Source organism: Crinia signifera, chromosome 1, assembly GCF_055691185.1.
Source record: "Crinia signifera chromosome 1, ASM5569118v1, whole genome shotgun sequence".
Classification (NCBI taxonomy): domain Eukaryota; kingdom Metazoa; phylum Chordata; class Amphibia; order Anura; family Myobatrachidae; genus Crinia; species Crinia signifera.
In genome coordinates, this window is record NC_139217.1 from 350,441,361 (window position 1) to 350,454,816 (window position 13,456).

At 43.0% G+C, this 13,456-nt stretch overlaps 1 protein-coding gene across 4 annotated transcripts in view; it reads right to left on the reverse strand.

The window, feature by feature from the left end:
* Positions 1-13,456, reverse strand: part of CIT (citron rho-interacting serine/threonine kinase) — a 134,252-nt gene that overhangs the window by 77,416 nt on the left and 43,380 nt on the right. For all 4 annotated transcript variants that reach the window (XM_083147027.1, XM_083147037.1, XM_083147054.1 and 1 more), the window contains 3 exons: positions 11,317-11,487; positions 9,475-9,528; positions 7,992-8,045 (listed from right to left, as the gene is read on the reverse strand). In XM_083147027.1, the coding sequence (XP_083003153.1) occupies positions 7,992-8,045; positions 9,475-9,528; positions 11,317-11,487 (279 nt within the window). The remainder of the gene's footprint in view (positions 1-7,991; positions 8,046-9,474; positions 9,529-11,316; positions 11,488-13,456) is intronic.

A 13,456-nucleotide genomic window follows, 5' to 3' on the forward strand; every position in this document is an offset into this window, starting at 1 on the left:
TAGCAGCTACCAGGGATTCCGAGCACATACAATTTCAAGAGATGCAGCTGCAAATTTTTCAGGATTTGGCCCCCTCAACTATCCAGAAAAGGCGTGATCTCCAACCAATAACCAGAATCCTTCGTCAACACAACATCCGCTATAGGTGGGGTTTTCCGTTCATGCTGCATGTCTCAGCTAATAACACACTACACAATATCAAAACCCTGGCCCAAGGACAGGAGCTGCTATCCAAGTTGGATCTTCTTCCGTCTCCTCCGGTGGAAGCAACGTCGCCTCCAAGATCCCGTCGTCAGTCTCCTCCTCCACCTGAATGGACAAGGGTTTCCCGACTTCGAGTGGAAAACAAAGAACCGAACTGAACTGTCTTGTTAGCTGATGTCACTTAGGTTCCTGTTGAGCCGACCTAAAATGGGTGAGATTTATCCATGTTGTTGAATGTCTTCGGACTGTTACTGCATGCCCTTCACCAGGGCATTTTCTCTCTCTATTTTCCTTGTAGTTTTAGCAATAGTTAATATGTTGATTGTAGGTAATTACAGCTTACACGAACTCCCCCCCGAAAGGGACAGTACTGGCCTAGGCGGACCTGATTCCAGTTCCACCTCGCCGTCTTACCACCCCCCCAACACTCCCTATCTGTAGTAGTTCATAATGTATGTTGATTCATTGTATTTTGTAGCGGTTCCCCTTGGGGACCCTCTTTACCAGGGATTTCGCCCTCACGGGCTTTTCTTTACTCTCTTTCCTTTAGTCAGTCCCCAATCTGTGGGGCGTCCTCTCCCTTCCCCCTTCCTCCTCCATTCCCTTGGCCTCTTGCTCCCCCTCCTCCCACCCTGGGGTTGGTATTCATCCCCCTCACAAGGCTCCTCCATAGCGTTGTACACACACACCTATCCATGGCCCTAAAAATTTTATCAGTAAATGTTAATGGTCTAAATGCCCCTAGGAAACGCACTATCCTGCTAGAAGCTTGTAGGAGGGAAGGGGCATCCATTGTGTTCTTACAGGAAACACACTTTACAGGCAGGCATCCTCAACTGAAGGGTCGCTCGTTCCCAAATAATTTTTTTGCATCAGCAGATTGTAAAAAGCGCGGTGTGGCCATCCTAATCCGCAGCGATGTCCCCTTCACTCCTACCAGGACAATTGCGGACTCAGAGGGCAGATTTCTTATAGTGATTGGAAAGCTCAGATCCTCGACCGTGACCTTAGTCTCCCTGTACGCACCCAATCAAGACCAATCGCAGTTCTTTGACACCTTCTTTAAGAGACTGGACAGAGTGGCGCAGGGACACATCATCATAGGCGGGGACTTTAACACAGTAATAGATCCGATGCTAGACAAATCCCCCTTGGCCCCCCTTCCACGCACAACAGATACCCCTAGAGCCACACGCACCCTCATAGCCGCCATGAAACATTATGGAATATGTGACTCTTGGCGTCTGAAATACCCACACTCAAGAGATTATACCCACTTTTCGGCCCCTCACCAACAATACTCCAGAATCGATGTTACTCATCTCCTCCTCCCTCACTTCACACGTTAAGGGAGCGGGCATTACTCCATTCCCCTGGACAGACCACGCCGGGACCATCATGGACCTTGACCTCTATGATCGGCCACCCAGTACCAGAAGATGGAGGTTAGACAACTCCATCTTGGACCACCCCTCCTCTTTGAAGGAGGTTAAAGCTGCCATCACTAACTATTTTAAGGAGAATCCCACATCCGACACATCTCCTGGCATTGTCTGGGAGGCTCATAAAGCAACAATTAGGGGCGTCCTTATATCTAGGGTGGCCTCGGTCCGGAAAAAATGGGCCTCCCAGATACAGGTGTTAGAAGCAAAGCTGGCTACCCTACTGGAGCATCATAAAAGCGCACCTACCTCTAGCCTGCTATCCCAAATTGAAAAGATCAGGGGCCAGTTGAATACTCTGCTAGCTCACCGGGCAGCCAAAATCCTTCTAAAGCTTGGGCAACGCTTTTATGACAAAGCAGACAAGGCTGACACCCTACTAGCCAACAAACTTAGAAGGCAGCAGGCCTCTAGGCTGGTTGAAAAAATACACTCTCCAACATTAGGATCCTGCACGTTTGATCCGATAGAAATAGCCAGGGAATTCCAACATTTCTATAATTCCTTATACAATTTAAAAAATCTCCCCGTCCCGCCCGCTTCCGTTAACGAAGAAACGATCTCCTACCTTGCAGATATCCCCCTCCCGATCCTCCCGGAGGCCCAACTGGCCACCCTAAACGTAAGGATTACAGAAGAAGAGGTGGTAGCGGCAATCAGGTCAATGCGTTCGTCGGCAGCACCGGGCCCTGACGGGTTTTCAGCCATTTATTATAAGCGCTTTGCAAAAGAATTAGCCCCCCACTTAGTGGTTCTGTTTAACAACATACTGGAGGGTGCTTCTTTCCCCCCCGAGACAGCCCTGGCGGATATAGTGGTGATCCCGAAAGAGGGCAGAGACCCGACTAATTGCGCAAATTACAGGCCGATTTCCCTTTTGAATATTGACCTGAAGATTTACGCAAAAATTCTTGCCGGACGTCTGGCTCCTCTGCTTCAAACCCTTGTCCATCCGGACCAGGTGGGATTTATTCCTGGGCGCCAGGCGTCGGACAACACAAGGCGAGCGATTGACCTTATCCATATAATTCAGAAGCGGAAAAACCCGGCCTTGCTCCTGGCATTAGATGCGGAGAAGGCATTCGATCGCATATCGTGGTCTTTTGCCTTTGCAGTGTTGGAGAAGATGGGTATCTCTGGGCCCTTCTTAGAGGGGATTAAGGCACTATATCGCACTCCTTCCGCCCGGGTTGTTGTAAACGGGGCAAGGTCAGACCCCTTTATTATAACCAATGGCACCCGCCAGGGCTGCCCCCTCTCTCCATTAATCTTTGCTTTGGTCATGGAGCCTTTGGCGGCGAGGATACGCAATAACACGTCTATCCAGGGCATTAAAGTAGGCTCCGCGGAGCATAAAATAGCACTTTATGCGGATGATGTGCTCTTGACCCTCGCCAGTCCAGCGAGCTCTATCCCCCATTTACTATCAGAGATCCAACAATACTCCCACCTTTCCGACTATAAAATAAATGTGGGGAAAACCGAAGTTCTCGACTTCCATGTACCCGGACCCCTTAAAACTGAGTTGATGAATATGCTGCCCTGTAATTGGAATGGGAAAAAAGTTAAATATTTAGGCATCTATTTAACACATCATCACCACCAACTCTTTCAAGCCAACTTCCCGAGACTGTTAGACAGGATTAAATCAGACCTCTCCACTTGGTCCTCCCACTTAATTTCCTGGATAGGCAGAATACACTCTGTTAAAATGAATATCCTCCCACGTCTGTTGTATCTTTTTCAGACCTTGCCCATATATGTCCCGATTTATGTTTTTAAGTTCTTACAACACCAGTCATCCCAATTCATATGGGACAAGAAACGCCCCCGTATTAGACTAAAACTACTGCAGAGGCCCTCATGCCGGGGTGGCCTAGGGATACCCGATTTCAAGAGATATTATTACGCATCACAGTTGTCCCAGATCGTTCAGTGGTGCAACCCCTGGGGTGCGAGTAAAGTCTGGGTGAACATAGAAGCGGGAGACCTAGGCTTGAATACTTTGTCCTCACTGCTGTGGCTACCTAAAGCTAAACGTCCACGCTCTACAATGTCGCACCCGGTGGTGTCACGTGCTTTGGCGGTCTGGGACAGACTGAATAAATCATACAACCTAGCCCCGCCTCCCTCTCCATTGATACCTTTATTCCATAACCCCGCGTTTCCCCCGGGCATGGGATGCTCCTCCTTGTCTAGCTGGCTCAAAGAGGGCATTTATTATTTAAACGATATATCGGACAAAGCATCCTTCCCCCAGTTCTCCGAAGTCAGAGATGGCATGTCAATCCCCAACATAGATTTTTTTCGTTTTCTCCAGATTCGCCACTTCCACTCCAAAGTGGTGTCTACGCTAATGGCTAGGCCCCTAACCTCCGTTGAATATATTTGTTGGAGACGTGACTCATCTAAAGGTCTAATCTCGGCACTATACTCACTGCTAGACCCCCTCGCAGCCTCATCCCGGACTCCTCATGAAAAGGCGTGGGAGCGTGACATAGGTCTTTCTCTAGATGAGGAAGATTGGGAAGAAATACGCGATAATGCCGCGTCTATTTCTTTCATTTTACTTCTATTTTACTTCCATTTGTGTCAAAATAAAAGAAAATACATATAAATTGCTATACCGCTGGTACTATGTCCCCTCTAGGCTGCATAAGATATTCCCCGAGGTATCTGACAGATGTTGGAGGGGTTGCCCTTCTGAAGGTGATTTTCTCCACATTTGGTGGACTTGCCCCCATATCTCGAACATCTGGGGAGAAGTAATAGACTTACTCACAGCTTTGCTAGGCCATCAATCCCCCCCCCCCCCATTCTTTTTCCTACCGTCTATCTTTCCCCTCATCCCTCCTCTCTCCCCTTCCCATTCCTGTGGTCTCACCACTCCCTCCCCTTTTCTTCTTTCTAAGTTAAATACTGAAAACTTGGCAAATTGTGATACACGATATCTTGAGAGCTTGTAAAAACAGCTGGTCTGTATAGCCTGTTTATCCCTGTATTTGCTCAATAAAATTGTTTAAAAAAAAAAAAAATCTTTGATGAAAGTTTCCGGCTTCCTATCTCTCAAATCATTAAGAGAGGCTTTTCTAGGGATAGGTAGAGTAGAGGTTTTAACGAGGTAGGCAATGTGCATGTCCAACAAGTGTAGTAGACGCCCACTTTGTCCGCTTTTGTCAGGAGTAGCCTAGTCTCCACAAAAAGATATTTCAGCTGTGAAGACATAGGGAATTTGACAGAAACCCCTCTTTTGACCCTTCAATACCAGAAATAGATGTTGGAGCCTGCTTTATTTATTTTTATTGCTTTATTTCCACACAAAAAGAATTGATTTATGGACTTTAATCAGAGCCACTATCCTCTGGGACAGAGGAGGTCTCAACATCTGATGCAAGGAACATGGCTTCCTCATGGTCCAAGGAAACCTCAGAGTACGAATCATAACCAGGCTGTGGAATAGATCCTGTCGGTTTGGAGTGCATGTGGAAGTGTAGTCTTTATCCATCATCCACTAGAAAAACGTTTACACCTAGGCCAACTGGGAGTAGGAATGCGTCCATGCAGAAGAAGCCCAGGCTGGATACAGACTGGAGGCTGTGGGGAATTCTTGTTATGTCGCAGAAACACACAGATAGAGACATTCCTGGTCTAGATCATGTGGAGAAATTACAGTGAAACAAGACTTTGGTGCTTCGCTCTTGGTACAAATATTCAATGCACTCCCCACACACAAAGTTAAATAACCAGTGGTGTGCAATTAAGGGATAATACAATGAATGTTATTGCCACACAAATTAAGAAATATGTGGAGTTTTTGGAGGGGGGTGTAAACAATGAAGGCTATAACACAATGGACATATAGGGGGTTATTCTAGTCCATTCTTTCTGACAATATCCTTCTTAGATGGACAAAACCATGTGCACTGCGGGTGGGGCAGATGTAACTTGTGCGGAGAGAATTAGATTTGGGTGGGGTTTTTCTTCAAAGTGAGATCTATATTGAAGTGTAAAATCATGCAGTCAGTATTTTCCCTGCACAGAAACAAAATAACTCACCCAAATCTAATTCTCTCTGCACATGTTACATCTGCCCCCCTGCAGTGCACATGGTTTTGTCCATCTAAGAAGGATTTTGTCAGAAAGAATGAACTAGAATAAACCCCATAGTAATGTAGAACAGCATAGAATTAGAAGGACAAAATAATGTTAAACATATACTAGACACACAGTAACACTCAATGCAAGAAACATGGGCAGTAGCTGCTCAATAGTCCAAACCCCCACTTGGCATGAAGGAGCTTACAGTATAACCTGACCACTGACTGCAGTGGAGGTATACAGTGAGACAAGAAGCGCCACTCTCTGGACAATAGCTGAAGCCTGTGAGGTAAAATGGCTGCTTGGGGTCTCAGCTAGGGAAAGGAGGAGTAACCTACTGGCGGAATACCTATGCCAAAGCGCTAGGAGAGGAGCCAATGTGGAGAGCCAACCTCTTCCTTCAGCCAGGGACCAACAGGGCAATAACCAAATGTAAATGAGGTGCCCTTGTAGTCTAGCAGGAGTGCAAGAGACACAGATGCCCATTGTCAGTGCTATCAATGGTCTCCTACACTGGCAGTGAAAGCTGCTACAGATCCCTATGGTGTCCGGCTGAAGCTCCCCTTGCTGAAGAGGACCAGGCCGAAGACACTGACCTGTGGAGCAACATTGTGTGTGTCCTATAGGACACCAAACGTTGCTCCCTCTAAAAAAAAAAAAAAAAAAAACATGTAAAAGTTTGCTTAAAAGCAGCCATTTCAAACAATGTCCTCTCCTGTAGCCACCAAACTAAAACTGGGGTGGGGTTTCAGGTTCCAAGTCTCCTCCTGCACAAACCGTACCTGACTGTATGATGAAGAACCATTTTATGTAAATTTAAAATGAACCACATCTTACTCTATTCGAAATTGCAGTGTAAAAATTATATTGCTCAGTATTCCCATAATACATGAAAAAGTAGCCTATATATTTTCTGCTTGTTTTGCTCCTAAACATGGCCCTAAAGAAAACAAGATGTAATTTCCTCCTGAGTGCCATATTCTAACAATATCATTCTAAAACAGCATAAGCAAAAAAATCAAACAGACAAAACAAGATTACAGTATGTAAGAAGATGTTAGGAAGACAAGTTCCAAATGCAAAAAATCCAAAAGAAAAACAAAACCCAGGGTGGACAGGCTTCGCGTAATCACTCTGAAATGTGGGACAGCTAAACATTTTAGTATACATAGGCAGAAATTTGTTCCATTTTCCGAAGCAACATATTCCTGAAAGGACGGAAGAACAGCGTTCCATCAAGACGGTAGACTCAACATCCTGATATTGACAGACTGATGAAACCAGATACAAATCCATCCTGAGGCTATGGGCCTGCTTCAGAGCAAACACAAAACACAATAGTACTTTCTTCTACAGCTGCCCCAATGCTCATCCTGCGCCTTACTTCGTCCACACCTGCTCTCTCCAAGACTGATGTTAATGCAATCCAAGACACTACAACGCCACTTACTGTATGCAGGCAGAGACTGACACATTTCAACAAGCGCTGCAGAATAAGCACAGCTACAACAGCTTAGCCAACGTATCCTCTCTAATTAACAGGTGGTGGGCGAGATGTTCCATGATGCTGACACACTTAAAATGCAGCATAATAAATTACAGAAGTCCAATCAACATATACAACTTAGATGACCTACAGAATGGCATTGAACTATAGCGAATAGAGAGGGAGAGGGGATGGATTAGAAGGGGGCTTAATAGGGGATGTAAAAAGAGATTAAATAAGATAGGGGGGGGGCGGTGTGTTCAGGAACTTCTCATTCTGGAAGTGTGCTGCCTCCTCTAATAATAATTATTATTATAATAATATGCTTGAGCACTTCACCTGTGTGTGTTGTAGGAGCAACCATAATCATTTATAGTGAGTAAAAGTTGCAAATGACAACCCTGATAATGTAAGTCAGTGGTTGCAAACAGTGTTTGTGGCTTTCAGTCATAAAATATGTGAACCAACATGAGTGAATGCTGTCCCTCATCACATAACTAAACACAAATTATTTAATTTCAAAATTAATTCAGAATTTTTCCGTAAAAAACGGTCTAGGGGTGCAGTGAAAAAAAATCCCACAGGGGTCCTGTCTGCAGACTGCAGTTTCTATTAACCACAAATAGAACATCGCAAAAAGCATTGCTACTGTGATACATTTGAATGAAAAGAGTACTCAGGGGCACATGTTGCCACCTACAAGTGTTTTCCTATACTGTACTGTAGCTTTCTCTAAGGATTTGATGCTTTATTATACTCACTTTTGTAAGCTTCTCCTGCAACTCTTGAATCTTGTTTAGCTGGTCAGCATTGATCTGGCACAAAACAAATAACAACGTTTTAATAAACTACACATCACTATGTTTTTTGCTAGGATACCCACTTCTTCACATGATACACACAAAGTAATCTGCATATGTTTTACGTATCTAACAGACGCAGTAAGTGGAAGTGAATTAGCGTTTCCACATAAGTGCCACAGAATGTAGGCCATGCTGTACATCTATAACCCAATTCTTCATTAGGTCAATGCTGATTCACCATCCAATCTGTGGTCATCTATGATGACGGATCAGAGGATGTTGCACAAACCATCATCTTACAAATCCCTTACTGGCTGATCCCATTCATTCCTTTTTCTTTTGGAATTGGCGATCAAGGATTTCCATCATGTTGGATTTTTCCAATCCCCTGACCCAGTCATTGGCAAAACAGGGAATTGTGCTGATACTTGCCAGATGTATGGTCCCCATTAGAGTTATACACAAGGCAAATCTATTTTAGGTACTAGGGAGTTCCTGTAAACTGATCATGACAACCATCAGCTCGTTAGTGTTACAGGCTATGTTATAATCGATCCATGCCCATTTATTTGCAGTATTTGGGCCAGATGGACTAAGATTCAAAAGGGATAAAATGGAGAGTGATAAACAGCCAGCCAATCAGCTCCTACCTGCCATGTCACAGACTGTTTGAAAAAAGGCAGGAGCGGATTGGTTGGTTGTTTATCACTATCTATTTTACCACTATTGAAGCTTAGTGCATCTGGCCCTTTCTACCTAGACTACTGCAGAAAACAGTACGGTCATGTGATTTTTAAGGCGGTAAACAACAGATATGCAGGAATTTGGGCTTCATATATTATATATGGAAAATAGAAATAAAATATCACATCTGTAACATTTTCTTTCGTACATATCAGTATTGTTGTAGAGTCTGCAAATCAGGTAATGTCATTATCATATGTACTTACTACCACTGGCAAATTTAGGTGTATGCGTGTGGGGGGGGAGAGCCTATCTGCAGTGGCCCGCACACCACATATCTTGTGAGGCCATGCGCAAAAACAACTAGCCACTAACCACAACGCTTCCCCATTATGGTGCATCACCTCTCATATTCTTCTGGATCTGTCCCTGCTTACTAGCAACACCAAGCCATATCTTTAGGTTAACGTCTGGTACAAGCATAGGCACACGTATGCCTGATGTGAGTACTTGGTTTTTATTTATACATCTTGACTTATGGAAGACTCTACATTCACACTTAAGAATGCTTTGTTCCATAGTAGTTTGAACCACAAGAAAAAGCATTAGATGAAAATTTCTCAATTAAGATCATCACTATATAAGTGTTTCTTATTGCAATTTAAAAAGTCTGAAGCAATGGCAATCTTTAAACTGAAAATATCAAGATAATATTGTGTCCAAGAGCATAATACAGAAAATAAAATAAATGAAATACCTTTTCGAGTTTAGAATGCAGCTCCCCAACTTCAGCTTTTCCATGATCTTTAGCCTACAGAAGACAAGACAAACATCACATTACAGGAAGACCCCTTGCTTGACACATACAACGGTCTTGAATTTTATTCCATGACGCTAACCATGAAGGATATTATTTTCCATATGACCTACTTCGCTCCATTTTTGGTGCCTATGTATACATACGCAGCATTCTGTTGGCAATATCATCCCAGCATATAAATAAATAGAAAACCACTGTTTGAACCTAGTAGGTTAAATTATCAATACATGTGTATACCAGAGGTGATTGTTGTTGGTAGTAAAAAACGTTTATGTAGTAACTTCTGAGGTAGGGAAACTTCCATATGATCATTTAAATCATTGCAGGATTCTTGAACACATCAAGTGCTGAAAGGTCCCATATTCAAAATAACATATACAATATTAGTGTGTCGCTGTCTGCTGTAGTGCTTCTAGCACAGTGTGGTCTGTATATCAGCACTGATAGGCAAACCAGAACTGTGCTAGAAACACCACAGCAGACTGCGACCAAGGTCGACAGGGCTGAAAGTTTGACACAAGCATTAGTTAGACAATGGGAAAGTCAACAGTCAAAAGGTCGACATAAGCTTTTCACATTTTTTTGTCCAGAATATCAAAGCCATGGACAGAGAATGGAATGAGGAAAGACACTCAAAAGCACATAGTAGTGATTTCAGATGCAGATTGTGATTCACGCAAATTGTGGTGTGTAACACACCTCGGAATAAAACAAAGCTCACAGCCTCTAAGGCTTTGATACCGGGGCACTGGAAGACTTCTGTCATTCCCATTATGTCTGAATGGTGTGCCAGACTAAACCATTACCTCCACATGGACGACCTGTCCACCTCATTGGCGGATATAAGGGAGCATTTTACCGTTACTTGGCTCCCTTGGATACATTTTAAAGACTCTGAACATTATAAAACATTACAATGAGCATGTCAGGGTTTTCCCCCTTCATTAATGTGGTAGGCCCCTTTTCTCTTCATTATTTTGGGTGTTAGACTTTCTCTTTATCCTTATCTCTTCCTCTGCTCTACACCTCCTTTATATTTCCTTATTTGCTTCTCTTTCCTCTAGTTAACTTATACTAAATCCTGTTAATTACTTCACGATGTTGCCTTGTTTCATGACAGAATCTCCCATTTTTGCTTTGTCCTTACTTTACCCATTTCTCGATAGGGAGTCTAGATTTTATGTTCATGGTAATGTGAATTGTATAAGGGAAGTGAATGTCTCTTCTATTATGTTTATTTTATGCATATTTGATGTAATATGTATAACCCTTAATAATATGTAATAAAAATGTTATTTGCAAAAAAAAAACAAAGCTCATATTTAAACTTGTGTTCCTACATTCCAAATAATGAAACAAGAGGTAGAGAGAGAATTAGTGAGGAGAAAGGGCAAATACACAAATACATAAAAAAGAACTCCCTTCAAATGTTATAATAAACAGTAAACAATAAAAATGTTTGCCAAAAAGCAAAAAAGAAATCTTAAAAGGGCGACAACTCTACTGTTGTATAGAAACAACTAATTCTAATGTTACAAGTTTCATAAACGTACTATAATTTTGCCATTTAGTTTTATGTTCTTTGTTTATACTATTATACCATTTGTTTTCACCATTATAGTATTTAATGCTTGAAGCTAAACAACAGTTGGTAGTCTGAAAAATAAGTTTCATATTTTGCTCAGTGGGACAAACATTTAGTAACAGAGAAATACTTATTAGTATAAGGTAAATAAAAGCAATAAAAATAATATGTATACCATATTAGAGATGAATTACCTTCTGAAGCTTCTGATGAGATTCTGTTGCTTTTCGTTTAAATTCTTCTGCAGTTATCCGTGACTCCCGCAGCTCTACTTCATACAGGTCACTCCGCCTACGAGCAGCAGAGAGGTCTTCTTCTAACTGGTGCATCATCAGCTTCATCTCTTCTAGTTGAGCTTGAAATTCCTAAAAAGAACCAACCATCTAGATAAGTTGGAAAGAAGGATAGATCATCTTCAGCTGCTGCTTGACATCATCATCCAGTAGCCTCCGAAAGCCAAGTGCTAGGCTTCTGCATTCATGGAGACAAGGTTGACATTTGCCTGCTGTACAGTGGTGTTTAGCGAAAATATTATTGATAGAATAAAGCACAAAAGTCAAACGATCTACCCATAGGTACATAAAAGACAAACAGAAACAATAAGAAGCAAAGACCACAAAGTGCCAAAAGACCTCCCGACAGTCGGGATACACGACGGTCGCTATAAAGGAAATTGGAATTCCAACCGCTCAATGCCCCACAGCCGAGATCCCTACTTGCAGGGGTTATTCTCCCTTGTGGGGGTCCCCATAGAGGGAGACTAGAAGCTGTGGTGAGTTCAGCGAGCCCGCATGGGACTTGGTGCCCTTGCCCACAATGTTGGAATACCAGCAGTCGGGATTCGGATATCGGTATATACTGACCTCCAGAATCCCAACTTCTGGTCCACTATCATAGGTGGAAAGATTCCTCTTCTCTGCCTTTTAGACTGTGTACAATAATTCTTCCACCATAAATGATATGATCAGGTTTCCCTTCACCACAGGAATGTAGAGAGGATACCGTACATCCCTTATAGGGGATATGCGTCTCCTCTTCTCCGTGTAAAAAGGACAGCAATCAGCGTTGAAAGATTTCCCTTCACCACAACAGTAAAGAGAAGATACCGTACATCCCTTTCTGGGGATATGCGTCTCCTCTTCTCCGCACAGTAAAGATAGCAATCAGCGTTGAATGGTAGGGTTTCCAATTTCCCCAATCATAGATCCATATCCAATGGTATACATATATGGGAAACAAAATATGATCATATAGTGTAACACTATTTTATGCAGTGCAATCAAACATATATCATGAGGGACAGGGGATTTAAAAGACATATATATAAAAGGAATCCACAGTGGGAGCGAACAATTACCGGAAGCAGTGGAGAACAAGGTGTAACAAGTTCTCATATGCGCTCAGAATTTGAAGTCCCGGAAACTTGCAAAGGTGGCACAGCTGACTCCGGCAAGAGAGGGTCCCACAGGCATCCAAATAAACAAAGGGTGATCCGACGCGTTTCTACCGGTACTCCGGTCTTTTTCAAGGATGTATCCATAGTGAAACTAAAGTGCGGTATATATAGGGCACATAGCCTATCCAATGTGCGCTCACATTAGCGCCGTCATTCCGGTCACATGATGAGGACCGGAATGACGGCGCTAATGTGAGCGCACATTGGATAGGCTATGTGCCCTATATATACCGCACTTTAGTTTCACTATGGATACATCCTTGAAAAAGACCGGAGTACCGGTAGAAACGCGTCGGATCACCCTTTGTTTATTTGGATACCTGTGGGACCCTCTCTTGCCGGAGTCAGCTGTGCCACCTTTGCAAGTTTCTGGGACTTCAAATTCTGAGCGCATAGGAGAACTTGTTACACCTTGTTCTCCACTGCTTCCGGTAATTGTTCGCTCCCACTGTGGATTCCTTTTATATATATGTCTTTTAAATCCCCTGTCCCTCATGATATATGTTTGATTGCACTGAATAAAATAGTGTTACACTATATGGTCATATTTTGTTTCCCATATATGTATACCATTGGATATGGATCTATGATTGGGGGAATTGGAAACCCTACCATTCAACGCTGATTGCTATCTTTACTGTGCGGAGAAGAGGAGACGCATATCCCCAGAAAGGGATGTACGGTATCTTCTCTCTACTGTTGTGGTGAAGGGAAATCTTTCAACGCTGATTGCTGTCCTTTTTACACGGAGAAGAGGAGACGCATATACCCTATAAGGGATGAACGGTATCCTCTCTACATTCCTATGGTGAAGGGAAACCTGATCATATCATTTATGGTGGAAGAATTATTGTACACAGTCTAAAAGGCAGAGAAGA